At 39.3% G+C, this 20,416-nt stretch overlaps 3 protein-coding genes across 3 annotated transcripts in view; 1 reads left to right on the forward strand and 2 right to left on the reverse strand.

The window, feature by feature from the left end:
- The window catches only part of LOC140931204 (syndetin-like), a 28,176-nt gene extending 19,556 nt beyond the window's left edge, over positions 1–8,620 (reverse strand). The window contains exons 1-12 of the mRNA XM_073380964.1: positions 8,503–8,620; positions 8,260–8,322; positions 6,954–6,998; positions 6,309–6,377; positions 5,602–5,673; positions 4,269–4,322; positions 3,420–3,490; positions 3,178–3,295; positions 2,730–2,765; positions 2,333–2,415; positions 1,318–1,360; positions 616–795 (exon numbers count right to left, since the gene is read on the reverse strand). Of these exons, the coding sequence (XP_073237065.1) occupies positions 616–795; positions 1,318–1,360; positions 2,333–2,415; positions 2,730–2,765; positions 3,178–3,295; positions 3,420–3,490; positions 4,269–4,322; positions 5,602–5,673; positions 6,309–6,377; positions 6,954–6,998; positions 8,260–8,322; positions 8,503–8,544 (876 nt within the window). The 5' untranslated portion in view covers positions 8,545–8,620. The remainder of the gene's footprint in view (positions 1–615; positions 796–1,317; positions 1,361–2,332; positions 2,416–2,729; positions 2,766–3,177; positions 3,296–3,419; positions 3,491–4,268; positions 4,323–5,601; positions 5,674–6,308; positions 6,378–6,953; positions 6,999–8,259; positions 8,323–8,502) is intronic.
- Positions 8,621–10,199: 1,579 nt separating this feature from the next.
- LOC140932371 (uncharacterized) lies at positions 10,200–14,359 on the forward strand. Its single transcript, XM_073381987.1, has 2 exons — positions 10,200–13,235; positions 13,923–14,359. Exons 1-2 carry the CDS (start codon positions 10,310–10,312, stop codon positions 14,237–14,239), a joined length of 3,243 nt encoding a protein of 1,080 aa, XP_073238088.1. The 5' UTR covers positions 10,200–10,309; the 3' UTR covers positions 14,240–14,359.
- A 2,186-nt stretch (positions 14,360–16,545) lies between these two features.
- On the reverse strand, positions 16,546–19,993 carry LOC140929789 (major facilitator superfamily domain-containing protein 6-like). The gene is made up of 2 exons (XM_073379495.1): positions 18,418–19,993; positions 16,546–16,939 (listed from the first exon to the last, which is right to left on the reverse strand). Exons 1-2 carry the CDS (start codon positions 19,991–19,993, stop codon positions 16,557–16,559), a joined length of 1,959 nt encoding a protein of 652 aa, XP_073235596.1. The 3' UTR covers positions 16,546–16,556.
- Between the last annotated feature and the right edge of the window lie 423 nt (positions 19,994–20,416).

Raw genomic sequence — 20,416 nt, forward strand, 5'->3', positions numbered from 1 at the left:
TCGCGCGCATTTACAAGGCCCTAAATTGTTTTGCTGACTTTCAAGGACCCATCTGTTATAAGGATGCCCAAAATACAGAGATGAATCTCATAGTTTATTAGATATAATCCGTGTAAAGTTTGCTTATCATTTTCGCATAAATTATGACCTAAATTTGGAAACCGCTGAATTTCTCGAATTGGGTCTTTGCGATTTTGGTGAAACTCTGTTCAGCGCAAGGCACTAATGCGCACTATGTGTAGCCGAGAGATTTTCAGGAAAAAAATGCTGGCAACAGCAGATTTTCGACTCAGACCTCAAAGGGGCGTGGCATTATAACCACGTGACATTTACTCCGATCGCCAAAAATTTTATGTTATATTGTAGATTGATCTATATGTTATCCATTCTATGTGTTAGACTTACGATAAAAGTAAAGGTGGGGATACCAGAGAGCTTCAAAGTAGGATGGTACCCCCGCAAAAAAACTGGGTCGAGTCACCTTAACGGAGGGTTTTTTGCGTTACCGGTTTGAGGGGCTTATATTTGGAGGGGCTTATACATGGAGGGGCTTATTTTCGGAATTTTACGGTATCTGACATAGTGCGAACATAGCCTAATTTAAACTGCACATACCCCTGTGTGATCCAAAACAACAGAAAATGATTCATGATTGATAGCCGTCATGAAGTGTATGATCAGTTGATCCAAAGCTATCTCCGTCTTTCCCAGGTATTTATAGGCTGTCAGCAAACGCTCATAATTCACTGGATTAAAATTCTTGCATATTTTTCCCAGGGCTACATCAAGTTGTTTCTGTGAATAGACACAGAAGAGGAAACCATCATTATTATCATCATCATCATTAGAGGGGCTAGTATGTTACGCTATTTGTTTATCTTTTTAAAAAGAAAAAGCCAAAACTTTTCTCACATCAATTGAATTTCAAAAATAATGGTCCGAGTTTTATTTGAGACTATATTAAAGCACTGAAACTGTTTTCTGCCGTATGTTGCAAACGGATGGCAAGGATGCACATGGATTAAAACGTGAAAAAGTTGGGCCAACCTTTTCAAGTTTTAATGCATTGCCTGCAAAACTCACCCCAATAAAAAATGTTGGTTAAAGCTTCTTTATGAAATCTGTTTGATATATTTTCTCTTGCTCTACAGGAGCATTTTGTGTATGGAGTAAAGGCAATAAGAAAACACTTCAGCACAGAATTGTCCTAAAACAGCGATATCCTCGTGGTATGGTCTCTTTAATAAGTGTGTAATTTACATCTACAAATTCACAAAGAGAAGACTGAAATATTCTCAGAAGAGTTTAATAGTTTACCTCAATATCTATCAGTGTCTCTTGGAGATTGGAACTCAGTTCACTGCGTAATAGAAAGGAAATTAGTACGGAGGTTTTGAAAACATTGGTTGTGACAAGGGCTGCTCTATAACACATCAGAATTTATGATTTCCTGATTATAAAATCTTCCAATTCCCTGATAAAATTCCTGATAAAAAAGCAGTACCGTATCAGAGTAATGGTGACGTGGTTTCATTTGAATGGTACAAAAGTTACAATTACAAATTCTAAATAAATAGTACCACAAGCGTGGAAGTACCACTGAAAAGAGTTCATTTGAATTGTCATGCCGATAGATTTTTTCCACAGACTCAGAGGGTACCCATGGGTACTCAAAAAAGTTTTCTGTGGGAAAGTTATGCCCGTAGTCCAACCCCTAACCTTTTATATACCATTTATGACAGAAAAGGGACCCGTTTCATCTAACTTCTATTGAAAAAATGGTACCCCCTTTAACATAACTAGTTTACAACTTTGCATACCTTTGCACTGCTATAAAGGCACTGTCTCAAAACGGGAACGTTTTCTCGTTTACCCCTTTTAAGTCTTTTTACCTTTTCATATACTTCAACAGGTGAAACCCCTACCCTTTCATATACCTCAGTCACCTGGAGCCTGAAAAAGTTAACCTTTTAGGCAGAGCCCCCCCCCCCCCCCCCCCCCCCGCCCCGTATATTTAAGGAAGTACCAAAAAAATTTAAAGTTAAAAAGAAAACAATCTTTGCCACGTCAACTTGCAAATAAACACCGCCCTCAAATAACTGTAGCTTTTGAGGTGTAAAAAGTTTCAGAAGCATTGCCGCACTTACTCGGGTAAATACAGTGTTTCATGTATTTCATTGACTTGGGGAGTAAGAGGCAAGGTTAATTCCAGTTTAATGGTGTGGGACACACTGAAAAGTATCTATTCAATTGCTCTCAACTGAATGGTCACACTTAAGGGTTGTAGGTAAACTTGAGTGTGAGGAGTGAAACTGTATTAATGTGCATGTACCTTATGCAGCTGTAGTGTTTGAATGCTTGTGCTGCTTTCTCACACTCTAAACACAAATTAATGGCACCTGGGTAGTCTTCTTCCTGCAAATTATTAATTTAGTAGATGCAACAACTGGTATAACACAATATAATCAACATCAAACTGGATATCTTTGTGTTTAACAACAGTAATACAGTAATCCTATAATACAGCCTGTAACTAACAGTCTTTAAACATTTACATGTATGATGTTAAATAAAAATTGTTTAAAAATAATTCTGAGTATTAATAACCCACTCCATTTGAACAGCTGATAAATGGCATACGAATCGCTATCCATTCAAAAATGGCAAACCGTAAGAAACGTTTAAATGCATGAGGTCAGTCAATAATATTGTTGTCTAATCATAATTACCTCAAGCATCTCTTTAAGCCTGACATCTGTTTTTTGCTGAGGGAATTAAAAGAAGAAAAAATTCATTAATTGTAAGATCAAACCTGAGACACTCACTTTTGGACGCCCATGATACACATGATACTGATTACTTTCAAGTTCATAGAAAAAACTAACAAACTTTAGCTCAAGTGCAGTAACTGCAGTTGCAACTTTAATTTTCTGCACCTGCAGAGCTGTCCTGCAAATGTGCCTGTACTATGTCCTGCAATTTTCACAATTAACTTTCACAAGCAGAAAAACTTCAAGATTATCCACACTTGACAGGACTGGGTAAAATACACACTTTTGAGTGAAACTTCTATTCAGCAGTTACACTATGCAGCCATCCTCTATTTAGCACCCAGAAAAATATAAAATAAGCCACTGAAACGTTTACTCCATTTGACAAAAAAACTCTATTCTTTACCAGTGTTTTGATTGTCCTTAAGGAGTCAAGCAGGATGAGTAGATGCTGCTTTTTCCGATGTTTGGCTAAAATTCCTAACCCCCCAACAGATACACCTCTCTTGGCCCGGTCTAAATGTCTGCAAAAAAATATGCAACTCAAAATTAGTTTTCTGCACAACAAAGACATTCAAACTTGGAGTTCTACTAAAAATATTGTAAATTTATCAGCCACAGTTTATAAAAATTGATTTAATCACATACCTTCTTCCTCTGTCACATATTGAAGAAGCTGTGTGTAAGGATTCCTGCAGGTCCATTACTCTTTGTAATTCCTAAAAATATATTTGACAAACTACAAATTAAAAATTTTCTATAACCCCACCACATGTTATAGTGCACTTAATATCAGAAAGAAAATGATACAAAGTTTGATAAGAATGGACTAATATCAGTATACTGATCTTTTACTGACTTCCTGACCATGCTCTTATCAAAAAAATATTAGGTCGGTGAGTTATATCAAGTTTCCTCAAACACAATATGCAATCAAAGGATGAATGCAGTGTGTAACTGCGAGTTGGTTAATAATAATATTACATGTGTTAAAGATAATTAGATATGATCTCACTATTTTCAGAGACAGAGACTTGCTAAAGGCTATTACATGTAGCTGTGCAATGGATTTTCTTTTCCTTTCCTTTATTGATTTTGTGAACAAGTTGAAAGGAGAATAGTCAACAGATGATTTGTTTTAGTTTTTTATTTTCACTTTACTTCCATTTCTTATGACTAAAATAATATCAAGGTTCTTTACGTTATGTTAATTGCCTGATTGCTTTGTCATTTTGGGTACTCATGTTCTTGCTTTCCCATTATTAACATTGTTGCTGTGTTTCTTTGGGTTGCTCTTGTTTTAAGACCCTTCTTGCCGCTGTATTTAAGTTTGACGGTCATTTATTGTTGATGTAAGTTCTTGGTTTAATCGCTTGTGATCACAATTGAACCACTTTTCCTGGATGCAGGTGCACATAACTTGTTTACTGTACATTGGCTCAACACAAGCCTTATAGTGCTCAATGAAAGAGATTTTTATGCACACTGACAAGTTACCTGCACAAATTGGTTGTGATTATCCAATACTTTTTTGTATAGGGTCTTAGAGACCTGAAAAAGTTGCAAAAAAGATCACAAATTAATGCTAGCTTACATGTATAATACAGCTTTCTCACTTTTAATGGCAAAAAAATTAATGATGTAGATTGATTAAAGGTGTGTTACATTGTATTATCATAAACACAGGAAAAAATAACGGATTCCCATTTTTGGATATTTTAGGGTATTTAAAGAATACCCATAAAAATCCCAAATTTGGCAAAGTGAGACAAGTCCCAACCAGGGAATTCCTAACTTAGTTCCCAGATTGGGACTTGTCTCACTCTTCCAAATTTGGGATTTTTGTGGGTGTTCTTTAAATACCCTAAAATATCCAAAAATGGGAATCCATTATTTTTTCCTGTGAAAGGTGCAAGCAGCTCCAACAAGCACCATTAATGAGAATGACCCACCTTTTGACAACAAAGTTAATAACAAACTATTGATATCACTACAAGTATTTTCTCAAACTGATGAAGCAGCCGAGTATTCACTCTGTCTTGTCAATGTACTTTCTAACTGAAGAAACCCAATTCTAATTATTAGAAGTGCATCTGACAGGAAGGGGGAACTTCGAGGAAGTGAATTCGAGATCACTGCATGATCATTCACATTGCACAAGTTAGTCTGCTCAGAGAAAGCCCCAGAAGAAATATAATGTGCAGAGGCAGCTACAGCAGTGGCGGATCCAGGAGAGGGGCCCAGGAGGACTGGGACCACCCTTTATTTTGGGACCAAACTGAGGCCAGAAGGGACAAAAATTTTGCGAGACCAGGCCCCCCATTATCCAAGGTTCTGGATGACCGCCCCCCCCCCCCCCCCCCCACCTTATCTCAAGGTCTGGATCCGGCACTGAACAGTAATGTTGAAGATTAAAAAAAGTTCAATGAGAGAAGCCACTAGGATTACAACCTTTGCTTGGGAACATTTAAGACCCTGGTTGTTGATGTGACTGCTGTTGTAACTGCACCCTGTTGGAGCTAGTAGTTGGCAGTTAAAGTATCATCATGGTTGTCCAAATCTTGATGCCCCTTTTCCATCAAATAAAACACTTTCGTCCCAGCTTTGCAGCATCTCTATAGTTCATCAGTTGTCTTTAAGTTACTTGAAGGGCATGTTAGCAAATATAAATGGGATTGCTTTTTTTAAGGCCTATTTTTCATCCTTATTAGAACAAAAAATTCAGGAGCTTTCTTACTATCATCAATCATTATGGTTAACGAAGGAAAAGTGCCTTTTTTATTACTGCATTTACTTTAGAGAGTTTTAATAATCTGGCTTTTAATCTCACCGCCTGGAGTTGCCTTCGAAGATTATTGCGATAATCATCAAGGTCATCAAGGTCAAGAACTTCAGGAAGTTGCTGTAATAATACAAAAAAAAAAATGAGACGAAATGAAATTCCAAGACCTCTTTCAAAATTTGTACATCATTTCTTGATATGGATTTTCCTGTTTTTTTTCTGAATAGTTTTATTTAGTGCTAGTTGTAAATAAAATTTTTAAGTCCAGATGTGACAATAATTAATGTTATCAACAGTGGACAATAAATCACTAGGCTACACTTTTACTGGTAATACACTTGAAAAATAGGTCACAGAACGTGTACTGACAGTATTGTGCAACCATTTATCACAAAAAATACTTGTGTGATGAGTTGTACTTTTGGATGATTCGGTTTAAAATACTCTAAACAGTACAAAGTGGTTACACATGTAGATTTACGCCCTGTTCACATTAATGACATCACCCTGGATAATTAAAGTTAAAAATTAATCTTTTTTCTCCAGTTTGGCCTATCATCTACACTTATCCAGATGAGTTTCAAATTGAGCTTCATTCTGCAATTTGGCCAACGGTCCATACTGCGCTAACTGAGAACTATGTGAAACAGGGCCATACATGAAATTATGTTTTCTCTTTCGTCCTTCTGGACTGTGCCACACAGGTTAACAACAAAGGTAATTCAAGACAATTCTGATAAGAGCATATAACTTACGTGAAGTTCATGATCACTTGAATCAAATGAGCTGTCACTGAAATAGATCTCTTTTATTTCCCCTAAAACCTGAAGATCAACACGTATTTTAGAATATTATCAGTGGTTTCATCTACAAAACCTGACACCTACATTACATTGCCTTACACTTTCAGGCGTACAAGAATAGTACATCATTGGCCATTGCAATAATTATTAGGCACTGACTTTGCTTTGATCATTTATGTTAACCTTAAAAATTATACGTGAGTTTCCTCCCGAAATGCACAATTTTAGATCATTTTGAATGAAAATTAACTTGCTTGGTTCCCTAATGTTGAAATTCAGAAATTGCAGGTATGTGTGTTCCGCAAATGGCAAAATGTGGGGTATAGGAGAGGCGATGGGAGCGAGTAATTCTATCTATTTCCAAGAGAGTTGCATGTATATGACATGCAAAACAAATACACCAGAAATGCAAATTTATCCCAAGACTTTTACCCAGGATTGTGGCTCTAATATTTTACCAAAAGTAAACTTGAAACTTTTTTTAGAATATGGGTGGAACTTTTTTAATGATGGCAAAGGTATAGCAACTATTCGGCTAGGACATAGCAAGATATCAAATAAGACAAAATATGATAAGAAAAATTGTATTCTGTCAACCTCTTCATCAGAACGTGGGTCATCTTGGAATTCACGAACATCATCCTAAAAAGAGATGGGCATGAATAAATTTAGTTGTTTTATATTGAAGCTTAAAGGATAGCTATCCTAGCTTCTGTGGACAGGATATTAGTCCACTCTATGCCTGCCAACCTTTTCCAAGTCACACAAAATTAATGATTTTTTTACCAGGAAGTCAAGATTTAGGAAAACTCCTATCAGATATCTGCAGATGCCTGAAGACTTATGATGTTAGCAAAACTGTTTATAACTATTATAAATAACTAGAATTAAGGGGAAAATGCTAACTGTTGTTTTTGTTGCTGTTATAATAATAGTTAACAATAATTTAATCATAACAATAACAGCTCTGTCAAGTGTGTGTTCTGGGATTTCAATTTCCAAAGGATCACAGAATTTAAGCAAGTGGAGAGAACTTAATCATGCTTAACAAGTGAAATCCATCTTGCTACACTATTGACATACAAGGTAGTCCCAGATGATAAGGTAGTTAGAACGAAAAAGGAAAAATTGACACTTGTCAAGATTGGACAGAAAAAAAGTTGGAAAGACCAGGAAAAGACACAGAAAGTGAAACCATCAATCTTCCCAATAAAATAATACTGTAAAGCACCTGATGCCTGCTTCAAAAGAAATGGGGTGGACATGTTCATAGAGCGTTCAGGAAAACTGCACCACTTTTGAATCTATGTGATTGCATCATTGTTTTTTTTTTTTTTTTTGAAATTAGAAAGCTGAGCTACAAAGCAGTAACCTGGCCAACAATTAACCCAAAAGGTCCCTTAGGAAAGAGGATTTTGCCCCTCTCCAAAAGTAAACATATTCAAAGTCTTGCCACGTTTCCTCACAAAATTATGGCTGAGGTTATTTCTCGTGCATACATGTTTGAGATGAATAAATACGCTAGATATAAATAACTTAAAGTAAGCATAACTGATCATAAATGCAGTATTGGTATCTCATCAATTTTTGACATGGTATTTTGGTATTTGCCAATATCTTTTGCCCCCACCCCAACGTCCCCTCATATACGCTTAATGATTGCAACAATATACATAATGATCAAATATTATCAGTTCCAAAACACTAACTGAGGACACTATCAATCATAAACATAAGTTATAATAAAATAACAAAAGCTATTGTTTTTATTCTAGGCCCCACACCTATAAATGAAATCATCACTCAATTAGCCACCCCATATAGCAGCTAATTATAAACATATAAGCTTAAGCTTAAAAACTGAGCACTATTTCCAAGCACTTAATATTTCAGCCATACTAACTTTATATACAACTTCTGGAAGGTTCTCTGTAGAATCTCCATCGAAAGAATCTTTCTGTGAACGCTGACAAGCAAGACAAAAGTATTATTTGATGCAATCAGCTGAAAGTATGATCATTGTTAAGCGAATATAAGCTTTCACTCATACGAAACTACAGGTTTTGTCTATTGAGTATACTTTTCTTTCAACTGAATTTCGTAATAGATTGGCAGCACAGTCTGTATATATAATGAAGATACCTACGTCTAAGCCAAGAAAGGAGCGAAACCGATCTCGTAGAGCCATAAAGGTCGATGGCGGAACTACGGTTTTTTTTATTCCAGAAACCTCCCCTCTTTCATTCCTTCCTGGCGGCCATTTAATACCGAATCAAAGGTTTATATGGTCAGCGGTCGAACTCCCTAGATATGTATGTCACGTAATCACAAATGTAGTGTACTGTGGCCACTTTCCTGAATCCAAAACACTTCCCAGAATTCAAAAACACTTCCCAGAATCCAAAAACAATTCCCAGAATTCAAACCGCGTCCCAAAAACCAAGAACACAGCCAAGAATCCAAAATACCTCCCAGAATCCAAAACGTTTTTTTGATTCTGGGTCGTGTTTTGGATTCTGGGAAGTGTTTTTGAATTCTGGGATGTGTTTTGGATTCGGGGAAGTGTTTTTGGATTCTGGGAAGTGTTTTGGATTCTGGGAAGAGTTTTTGAATTTCTGGGATGTGTTTTGTCCCTATCAGCGACGGTAGTAATGTACTTGTCGCCTCTGCTTTCATTGCATTCTCTCCTTTCTTTTCGCTTCTCTCCTTTCCTCTAGAAAGAAATATGGGGAGAAGTAGCTAGTAGCCCCGGGGGATGGGGGTCGGTTCATACTTGGGTATGCCGCTGAGCTGATGTACTATGGGCGCAAGAAATAACGGAGAGGTGAGGGGCTAGGGGGACATGTGTTTCCCTTGCGCCCACCGTTTTCTATCATACCAAGAGGCTCTTGATCCCACCCATAACTTCCAAGCGCCTGCCGGATGAATCCTTCGACTAAGCATCGTTGTAGGTCGAAATGAATGACGGGGGACCGCGAAACACTTTATTGAAGCGTGTTCATGTGACCTGTTTTAGCCAGGGCGTTTCCCCGAGGGAGGTGAAAAGGGGAAGGGACCTGAATGGGAGAGAGAAACAAGGGGAAAGGGGAAAGGGACTGGAGAAGGAGTTCATCTTTTTTGTCCCTTCTCCTCCCTCTTTTTCTCCCGCCATGCAGACCGATCATACGTTCTACGTTGCGCGCCTGAGTTTAGTGAGGGTTTTTCCAGTCGTTTGTGGTTCTTTTAAGGTGGATTCCCACTGTCGCGTAATTTTAACGTGCGTACGCACGTAAATTTTACGCGCCTAAATTACATAGAGACAATGTCTGGAAGGTCAAGCGTAAACGTAAAAGTTGAACCTCGCTCAACTTTCACGTTTGCGCGTGGCCTTTCATACATTGCCTCTATTTCATTTACGCGAGTAAATTTGACGAGCGTTAGCACAGAAAAAGTACGCGACAATAGAAATCAACCCTTTGTGAAGCGTCTTCTCGCTTCAATTGTCAGTCTGTAGGCAATCGCTTTCTCCCAGTCCACTTTGTAGCAACTGGGTACCTGTTTAAATAAACAGTTGAAACTACAAAACCCGATAGGTACTGAGATTGTTATGAAAAGGTGGAGAAAGGTTGCTCTTTTTTCCATGAGTCGGAAAGTAGCTTTCTTTACATTGAAATGCGGTTGGTCTAGAAGGTTAACAAATTGCCGTATTTCTGCTTGATTTAACACACACTGGTAAATAATTTAAATACCACCTGGTTGCTGTCAAATAACATAACCTACCAATGATGTGAAAAAAAACTCGGTGACAGAGCCAAGAGACCAGGTCGTGAAATTCTACCAAAAATATTATTTAATGTTCCGAACCTTGACGTAGAGCTTGGTAGCGAGAGATGAAACAATTGATCCTAATTATAAGCACACGAGACCTACTCTAACATAAACTCGCTGACTTGGAGGCCTATTGACAAAGCATCATGTCTAGTGACAGAAAGTGGCTACGCATAAACCGCGACTTGCTAGTCTACAAAGCATTTTATTTCTTCTTTCTTAGTGGATTTGGAAGTATATTTCCATATCTTCCGGTGTATTTTCGACAGATAGGTCTGCCTGCCAGTCAAGTCGGACTTTTGCTTGGCTTGCGCCCAATTGTCCAGTTCGCCAGCGCACCGTTTTGGGCCATCATTGCAGACAGATACAGGAAGCGAAAATCTGTGTTGGTCATGTCAGTTATATCCTGGCTCATTATGACAATGACTTTAGCGTTCGTAGAGCCCACCAACGAAATCTGTGAGATTCGCCAAGGAAATGACACTCATCAACATGTTGTGAATTACACAAAAGTAAAAACAGGATTTTTTAGACGTTCGCTGTGGCTACCCCTAACTGAACCTGATACGCAAACAGGAGATGGGACGCAACAACAAGCCGATTTAGACATTGTGCCGATACATATTGATCACAGAGAAAGAAAGTTAAAAAATATTTCACGTTCAAACGGCGTAAGAGTGCTAGAGACTTCAAATGTTGCGCAGTTTCAGGAGGGTGATCATCGATATCTGATCCTCTCCGAAGGAAAAAGGTCCTTTCATGCGAGAAATAACAGTAACTTATCTGCGCCGGTAACTATAGCCGAGCAGCAAAAAGACATGAGCGATATTTCAACTGTTACAACACTTAGTTCAAGTGGTATATTAATCGGGAATCTTAACTCTAAAAACAATAAACAACCGGAGCGTTTTTACAAGAAGGATGGTCCAAAGTTACAAAACCTGACGAAAGAAACACAATCAGCCACCGGTAAAGACGTTGTACTATCCGCTGGGGAGCAAATTAAATCAAAACACTTTTCACGCTTTTATAAAACCAGCAATTTGGCGGGTGAAAGCAATAGACACAGAAATTTCTCGGAACGCCGTGTTCAGATTGAAAACACTCAGTATCAGCAGCTCCAAGGCAGGAATGATTCCACAAAGTCTGGACTTAAGAGAAGCGAAAGACTTCGCGAAAACGCGACAAGAAACTTCACTCTCAATGTTCTGTCACCTGCACGCGCTCATGAAAAGAAAGACAATTCTTCTACTGACAAAAGGAGAGAAAATAAAGGTTCCCCACCCGTTGTAATAGAGTTTTCGAGAATTATAATACCTCACAATTCACAAAGTACGCCGGATAAAACAACCGAGAACTCATTCAACGCGAAAAATGAAGAGGGTTCCGGAAATTTTGAACGAAGGCCACTTCTTGAAGAAACTGTCGTTCGGAAAACAGTTTTGCACTCAAATGAACCGTCAACGACAGAGAGAGTAAATCCGAATATTTCAGATATTTTGACACAGATAAATAATCGACCAACAGAGAACATAGATCAAGGTAATTTGTTACACCTGGAGGAAAAATTATCAAAGATGATAGCATTTGATCATTCAAAGACTATCAATGAGAGAAATTCATTACGGACAGGTATAGGAGAGGGTCAGAAGATATCCATTAATGATACCGCTGATAAAACTTCAAGTTTACCCAGTGTTTCTTTAAACCGCTCACCACTAGTTCAAGCACATGTTCATAACAAAACCTTGTATACACAAAGCGACAAACTTCTTAAAAATGAATTGCACAAATCTGAGACAAAATTTATAAGCCATCAGGAGTCTGTCCCAGCTATGGACAAAACAAACAATGTAAGAGGCCAGTTGGAGGTCAAAACTTCAAACGGCGACTTGGAGAGCGATGATTATGGCTTATTTAGTGGCTCTGCAAATTCTGTCTTGGATTCCTCTACATGGTACACCTCTACTGAAGGAGAAGGCTCCTTTTACAACCCCCAAAAAGAGGAAATCAAAACGCAAAAAACGCAGAAAACAATGGTCATAAATGCAGCTTCTCATCACAATACTAAAAAAGTATCCAATTATCTACAAAACAGTGCCTCTGAAAAATACAGAGAAGCGAGCAAAATGCAGTCATTACGCAATGAAAGTTTACTTATAACGGATGGATATATGTCAGGCGAATCCCAAACAGCTATAACTTCAGATGATGAGGAAACGAGAGAAACAAATTTCATGCAGGAAACCGGTTTAGTCACTAAGCTTTTGAAAAAATCCGACAAAAAGTTACAAATATGGATGACAAATTTGCTAAAAACGAATTCCTCTGAGCTGAAGAGAATTTTTACAATTCTTCTCGTGTTAGTTGTTGTGGGAGAGTTTTTAGAAGCTCCTTCAGCCACACTAGCAGACGCATCCCTTTTAGAGCATCTGGGCGAAGAACGACGAAACTATGGAAAACAACGATTATGGGGTTCGCTTGGATTCGGGTTATCATCGTTTCTCGTTGGAGTTCTGTTGGAGAGGTCTCGGCATATTGTTTGTGGCGATCCATACACGGACTACATGATATGTTTCTGCGTATTTGCGTTATTAATGCTAACGACATTGTTCATATCAACGACATTCAAGTTCAAATACAAAGAAACTGACACGAAACAAGTAAATGTGCTTTGGGCCCTTTGTAACATTCATTACGGCTCATGCCTAGCAGCTGCCTGCTTCATGGGAGTTGGTCACGGAATGTCTCATAGTTTTCTCAACTGGTTTCTCGAAGATCTAGGAGCTACAAAAACATTGATGGGCGTCGCTGTAATTTGCCGCAGTTCTTTGGACTTACTGACATTTTTCGTGGCGGGAAGCCTGATAAAGGCCGTTGGACAGATAAAAATTATGATCTGCTCGCTGATCTCGTACGGAATTGCCTTCACACTGTACTCCTTACTCACTAACCCATGGTGGGTTTTGCCCATTGAAATGTTAGTAGGGTGTACCTATGCAGCCTCATGGTCAGCTTGTACTTCATACATGGCAGGTGCGGCGTCCTCAGAATCAGTTACAACTATTCAAGGTATAGAACGGTCCCTACGCCTCCCTAGATAACTCTCGTTAACTCTTTGATCTTTCAGGAAGTGAATAGATATTGTTCAACATATTGTTGTTTCTTTTCTTTTTCTTTACTACACTGACCAGGGACTTACCATTAACCCTAAGGCATACCATCGCACTTGAGACTTAGGACTCTGGAATTGAAGAGAATTAAAGGCTTGCTAACTCTTTTCTATCATTTGAATATTCTCTGGTGTGAACAGTTTAGAAAGGTTTATAGCACAGGGTGGAAAAATATTTTTTCTACCAGGAATACTGATAGCTGTTATAAACAACTCTGAAGGTCTATTTTTTTTTTTATCAACCGTGAAAAGTGATCTTTGTTTATCATAGAAGTAAACTTAGCTTTTTCAGCTATTTTGAAGGAATCCACTCAAATAATTACAAAAATACCCGAATAAGAAAAAACTGGCTAGAGGCAACCAGTTGGGTATTAACAAACATGGCCGAGGATTTGAACTCAGCTTTTTTTCACTCTCGCGGCCAAACAAACCGCCAGCAACGCAGGCTAGGATGACCGCGGAACAAATCCAGGTAGTGTTCGAGGTGGGACTCCAACTGATCACTCGGCCACACTACCTGTTATGTGGCTTAAAGCATAATTTGTTTAGATAATTGTTCCAAAGGGTACAATTTTTTATTTTCATAGGTATTCTCCAAGGTGTTTACTGGGGACTGGGAACAGGCTCGGGTACTATAGCAGGAGGGTTTCTTATCCATCATATTGGAGCAGTGGCCACATTTCGCTGCGTCGCCTGCTGCGCCTTCGTGGCCTGCGTTTTGTTCTGTTTTGCGCAGATGAGATGGACGCAGGAGACAGCTGCGACTCGTCAGCTGGACTTTGAGTACACGTATCTACCCACAGTGGAGTCAAAAGATACTGAAGAACTTTTACGAGGGTACAGAGTATCCAAGGGTACGAAGAAAAAACATAATACGACGATTAGGAGATACGAATATCGCTAGGAATCCGACAAGGTTTATGCCGAAAGCTGAACCGTGGTCAATGTGGATAACTCAAGTTAGAACTATCTTCAACATCAATTGTAATGAGAGCTAAATCTCTGAATGGAAATCGACCAGTACCTCCGGTCGAAATTAAACTCAAGACCTTATATAAGAAATAAATCTTCTTTCTACCATCTGAGTTAAGTTCCAGGCCACGGATCTTGGAACTGCACCTGAATGAAATTGGGTTCAGGGCCTGGAAGGGTAATATACCATAATGCACCTCAAGGTGCATTATGGTCTATATGAAAATGATAAATTCCCGGCATCCGTGATTTGATCAAAATACAATGCGAGATTTGAGAAAACGTTGACAGGATACAGGATTTGACTCCCACTCGGGAGGCGCGCGGAATTCGCCAAAATTTGGAAACGGAAGCGGATTGGGAAAGAAAATGATATTCGGGAAAGCGATGACGGAAGTTCGGGATGCTGGATTTCTTGTGAGAAAAGTGCGGGAATACCGGATCAGGACTCCCTTTTCCAGACCCTACAGGAACACCAATTCCTGTGTCGAGATTGCGTAGCAGGTTCTCATGTACATAAGCAAAAAGTATGATATACCCGTACCATTAACAAGTGTCAAAACTGAAAAAAAGCATAAGACAAAATGTGATAATGTAGCTTACATTACGAAATGGTAGCACAACATATTAAATTAAAATAAATTCCATAACTTGTATCGTTCTTTGCTTTTTTTAAAAAAATTACTGAGCTACTTGCAATAAGTAGTAAGCTTGGACAATTCGCCCTTTGATACATTTTAAGGAAACTAATAACTTTTCCAACACCGAGGATTTACCGTGGTATCTTTTGTTACTGGTCAACCTATGGCCCCATGTAAGACATGTAATGGAATCCAAGACAGTCACGCAGTGGATTCAGGATTCCAGGTACTGGACTTGGATTCCGGATTCCAAAGCAAAAATTTGCTGGACTCCAGATTCCGGATTCTCTTACATGAGGCGAAACCTCCACGCAAACGTCTCCTTCTAAACTAGGCGACGGGCTCGTCTTCACTCAAAATGCTTTCCTTTACAAGGGCTAAGTTTTGCGAAAACCGAAGAGATCTACAATTACCTTGCAACGACCATAGCAGCAAGAGGAATCTGTTGTTGTTCTCTAAAAATTTTTGTTTTTATTTGTGTTATATTGAGGCGCTATTCTTTTTTTTATTCATGTGAATATCTATATCAAATCATTTCAAATGAAAAGCATAAACGCGAAAAGCAGTTCCGGTGAAGTATGTCTCGTCGCCTTTGGATATAGACTATTTTCGAATCCACCATAATACACTCTGTTTGTCCCCCACATTTTGCAGAAGTTGTTGTTTTCAAATGCACTTAAGAATAAGCAGTCTTACCAGGAGGATTTGAAATCAATGGTTTAATATGTAAAATTTTTGGAGAGGGCAAACTCTAGAGTATTATGTAATAGGCCAAACATTTTACACTTGTTACTGCAACAAACGATCCCACAGAGCTTTGCTGGAATCTGGTACTGAGGTGCTGATCCGAAGCTTGTGGACGGGCGATCCCTAAATTTAAGCTACTTTAAAGAAAAAATCGTGGTATAAGCACTATGAAAGCCTGTAGCAACGGGTAAACCTGTCATTTAATGAAAAAGATAAAGACCCAGAGAGTACTGGCTTGAAAAAACTTTTACTGTCTCATACACCAAATCGTCACATTAGGGTCACAGTACTTATGACTGATCGAGAAAGTGGCGTGAAAAGCGTAGAAATGCAAAATCCAGCGTACAGAACAGGCGCAAAACCTCTCAAAGTTCAATGTAAACATAGCCATGTTCTGAATTTTCAACGGTCATATTGATGTTATATGTTGACCTTTCAAAGGTACAAACAAACAATAAGACTTTTTGAAAGAAAATTAAAATTCTCCAATTGAAAAGTTGAAATAATCCCAAGGATTAGAAATTAAATCTTCTAATATCGCCCTATGTAAGGGACTATGGGTTCCAGAATCCGGGGAATTTTTGCTTGTGCAATCCGGAAAGAATTCGGAATCCCACTAACGAAATCCAAGTTCCACTGACAAAAAATCCGGAATCCAGAACCTGGAATGCGGAATCCTGGGCTGCGGAATCCGGAATACAGCTTAAGGAATCCGGAATCCCACTAAAAATTGGAATCAGAAATCCAAGTTCCACTGACAAAAAAAAACCGGAATCCAGTACCTGGAATCCGGAATCCACAGCGTGGTATCCAGAATCCAAGACTGTCTTGGATTCCCTTACATGGGGCGACCTAATAGAATCAATACGATAAGGATTCACAGTGGATTTCAGGATTTCTTTGCTGTGACGATTTATTAGCTCTGTTCTCCAAAGTGGTTGCCTGTGTCATCTGCTCGCAAGCATTAAACTCTTCGGGTATCCTTTCACCTTCATTTCCATTATTCATCGGTTGAGTGTCCATGGTATCTGTGCAGATATTAAAAGTGTTCAGCAGCACCGAGTAATAATTGCGATCTCGAAAGTTCACGAATCTTAAACCGAAGGTGAAGACGATTATAAACATAACGGCCAACATTGTGAAGAGACGGAACGCGATTGTCGGTCCGGCAGCATGGATCAGATTGTTTCCAATAAGGAGACCCAGTATACCTCCCAGGCCGCAGTAGACGCTTTGAAACACACCTGGGAAAAAAAGAGAAGTTCGTATTATAATAAAAAAGTGATAAGCTATTAAAATGTGACGGCATGGCTAGCTAGGAATAGTGCACGACAAATCTCAGGGTACAGCCTATCTGCGGACGTAATCATGATCGTCCATCCATGCATTTCTCACACGATCGGCTCCATGTCAATAAAAGTGTAATGTGCTAGTTTTAAAACTCTTTGGTTCCACGACTCTCATTATACAATAGTTTTTTTTGCTACCCTTCTTTGACAAATGTAAAACTTCCTTATACTGTGTGCGAGTGACTCTGGTTGCAGTAGAGCATTTTTCTAGGAGACTTAGATGTGGGCAAATCCAAATTTGGTGCCCTCGTTTGGTTTACCCTCTTTGCAGAAGTCAGCTGCAGGATTCTAAGCAGCTATTGGTCCTCTGGTCGCTTTAGAGGCCTATTGCAATTTTCACTGACTGACCAGATCACAACCTAAACCTAGCAACTTGCTAAGTACTGAGGCTACCTGATGCATGTAGCAAGGGAATAAGGAGAATGAGAGATTAACAGGTCTGGCCGGCGGCTTTGGACGCAGAGGCGCCAAGCTCAAATTCTTTGGTACAACGGAGGGGAGAAGGCTGAATCTGGTGATGCTTGCTCTTTCTTTTTATCGCTTGTTTTTCTCCTTTACATCGGCATAATGCAGCTCTATTCCTTTCAGAGTCACGCATCTGCTGCTTGCCGTCCAGAAAATGAGGGTCATCAACCACGGTCTGAAGCATTCTGCCTCTTGTTGAAATGCTGGCCGTGGAAAGTTGTTTTTCCGGCTTTGGGGATTTCACAAAAAGTGTCAGTCTGGCTTTTGACATACATGTGTCCTAAAATCTTCTGACATCTTCCGCCCAGGTAGCTATAGTCAGAGTAGTCAGAGGAACATGGATTCCTTTCTTACCAGACCAAGTATAGCTTCGGTTCAAAGGCACTGGTCCAGGCATTTTACGCCAAGGATGATCCACGAATCGCTTAAATTTGTTTGACTTTGGTAAAGGACCTAGGCCTCTGCACCTTAAGCTACCACCGAGATCATTTAATAATGCAACAGTTCTCTAAAACTGTGTCTATAGAGAGGCTCTACCAGACCTTTGAAATTTACAAACTTACCGTCGATCGTACGAGGCTAACGTGTACATTGCCTTTGGCATAAGTGTTATCACAAAACCTGATCGAGGTTTGTGAAGAAAATAACAAAGAACGCACAAACTAGATTTTATAACGAAAATCTAACAACTGACCAATATACCAAACAGTTACAAACAACTGGTAAAGAGATTATTGTTAAAGAAATTGGCGAAAGGATCCTTCCTATTGTCGGTACCAAGACCATTTAGGAGCATTTGTGCTGCAAAGACCTAAAATGTTTCATTAAGGCTGTGGTAAAGAGCTCTGATATCTCTTTTATCTCTAAAAAAAAAACATATTAATTGCCATAAGGGCAAAGCTCATTACCTTGTACAGTTGTGATATAATCAACCGGAGATGATTTCGCCAGATAAGTGACGCATGCCAAAAACGAACATCCAAAGGTGAAGCCTTCAAGGAAGCCGAGTGGAATCACATGCCAGGGACTGGTGACAAATGAGCACGCGAAATGATTAAACATGTTCAATGCGAGTGAAGCGAACATCATGTTTATATCCCCGATATGTGCTATTAGTTTATGGCTGACAAAGAAGGCTAATGGCTCGCCTAGCAGACGGAAGGCATTTATTGTAGCAGATGACGAGTGTCCAATATTACTTTCCATGAGATATGTGGTATGAAAATTCGAAATCACGATATGTGAAAAACCCAAAAATGCCACAGAAGCAAAGAAAGATCCGTAGTGTTTATTATGAAAAACAGTTTTAAGAATCTCGCACGGAGAACCGTCCGGATTTCTTGGTGGTCCTTCGAACTTGATCAACACCAACAACGTAATTATTGTTAAAACACAGTAAAAGCAGAAGTTAATGACATAGTCCGCATACATATGTCCACAGACCGGGCGAAATGAATCATTCACTAAAGATCCAGTGATTAAAAAGAATATCAGAAAGCCGATAGAGCCAAAAACCCGTTGATATCCATATACAACAAGAGAACCCTCTTCTGTCTGTTTGGCCAGTAAAACTGCGTCAGCAACAAACATCACTGGGCACATGAAGATCTCTTCAAACACGACGATCGCTATGGCCCCAAGAAATATTTGATATAACCTAGAGGTATTTTCTCTGAGTTCGTTTCGTATGGCGAAGTTAAACTCGTTGGGATTGGGCGTGTCATTAGAACTTGATTTATGATGGGGAGATAAAATTTTTATGAAGTCGTGAGTCTTATTTGCATCAGTATTATTAAATTCGTCCATTCTTTTGTTGGGATGCAAAGAATCGATAATAAGTCCACTTCCAGATGCTTCGTTTTCCTGTGACACTGCTGCAGTGTCTGTGCCCGACCCGAACGAAACGTCCACACTCTCTGAGCCACCAGAAGTCAAATTTACTTTATGTACTTTAGGAATCAGCTTGGACCGCATCTCGAAGAACTCAGCCGTTCTTCTCCGCCGAAAAAATCCGGTTTGCATCTCTGTAGAATTGATAATTTTCAAACCTGTGTCGTTGAGGGAAATAAGTTGGCACATCTGACTAGTGGGCTCGACAAAAGCTAATGAAATAGTCCCTATGAGCCAGACGAATGTGCAAAACTGAAGCATCATTTTCTTGGGCAAGCAGCGGTCCGCCAAAATTCCCCAAACTGGACTGGACAAAAGTCGCACGACCGGTCTTACCCAAGCAAGAGCTTGGATTTGAGACGATGAGAAACCAATCTGTCCAAAATACGAAGGTAAAAACGGGAAGGCCGTGGCGATTGATCCAAAGAGGAAGAAATAGAATACTTTAAACACAAGAAGGGGTTTGTCGATTCTCGCAAGATGAACATCGCTTTGAGCGATAATTTTCTTAAGTGCAGAGTGGCTATACGTCGTACACATTTGTTCCGCGAATTCGATCCGGCCTCGATCATTCTTCATACGTTTCGCTGCCATTTTTTTCGCGTCTGTGGATCTTAATTAGACCCAGTCTTTCCAATTTATAAAGGCGTTACGCAACGCTTTCCGTAATTTTCTATGAGATCAGTGCAAATATCGAGCGCTCGAACAAAACCAGTGATAGCTGACATACGGGCCTTCCACATGCAGGTGGCGGGAAAATAGCCGGTGGTTTACTTCTGCGGGTCACGAGAGATCGCTCAACAAAACAAGACCGGGTGTACCTTACATCGTTCCGAAAGCCTCCTTTCTTCAAGCAATTTCATGCCGTCTTTTTCATTCATTCCATCTGGCGTGTTAAGTTTTAAGTCTAGTTCACAGTGTTAATGAGTCGTGGTGAAGAGGCAGGAAAAAGATTGAAAAAAAGATTGAAGAAGAGATTGAATGATTGATTTCTTTTCCAAGTGCAGCTGACTAACT

The sequence above is a fragment of the Porites lutea genome, chromosome 3 (assembly GCF_958299795.1).
Source record: "Porites lutea chromosome 3, jaPorLute2.1, whole genome shotgun sequence".
Classification (NCBI taxonomy): domain Eukaryota; kingdom Metazoa; phylum Cnidaria; class Anthozoa; order Scleractinia; family Poritidae; genus Porites; species Porites lutea.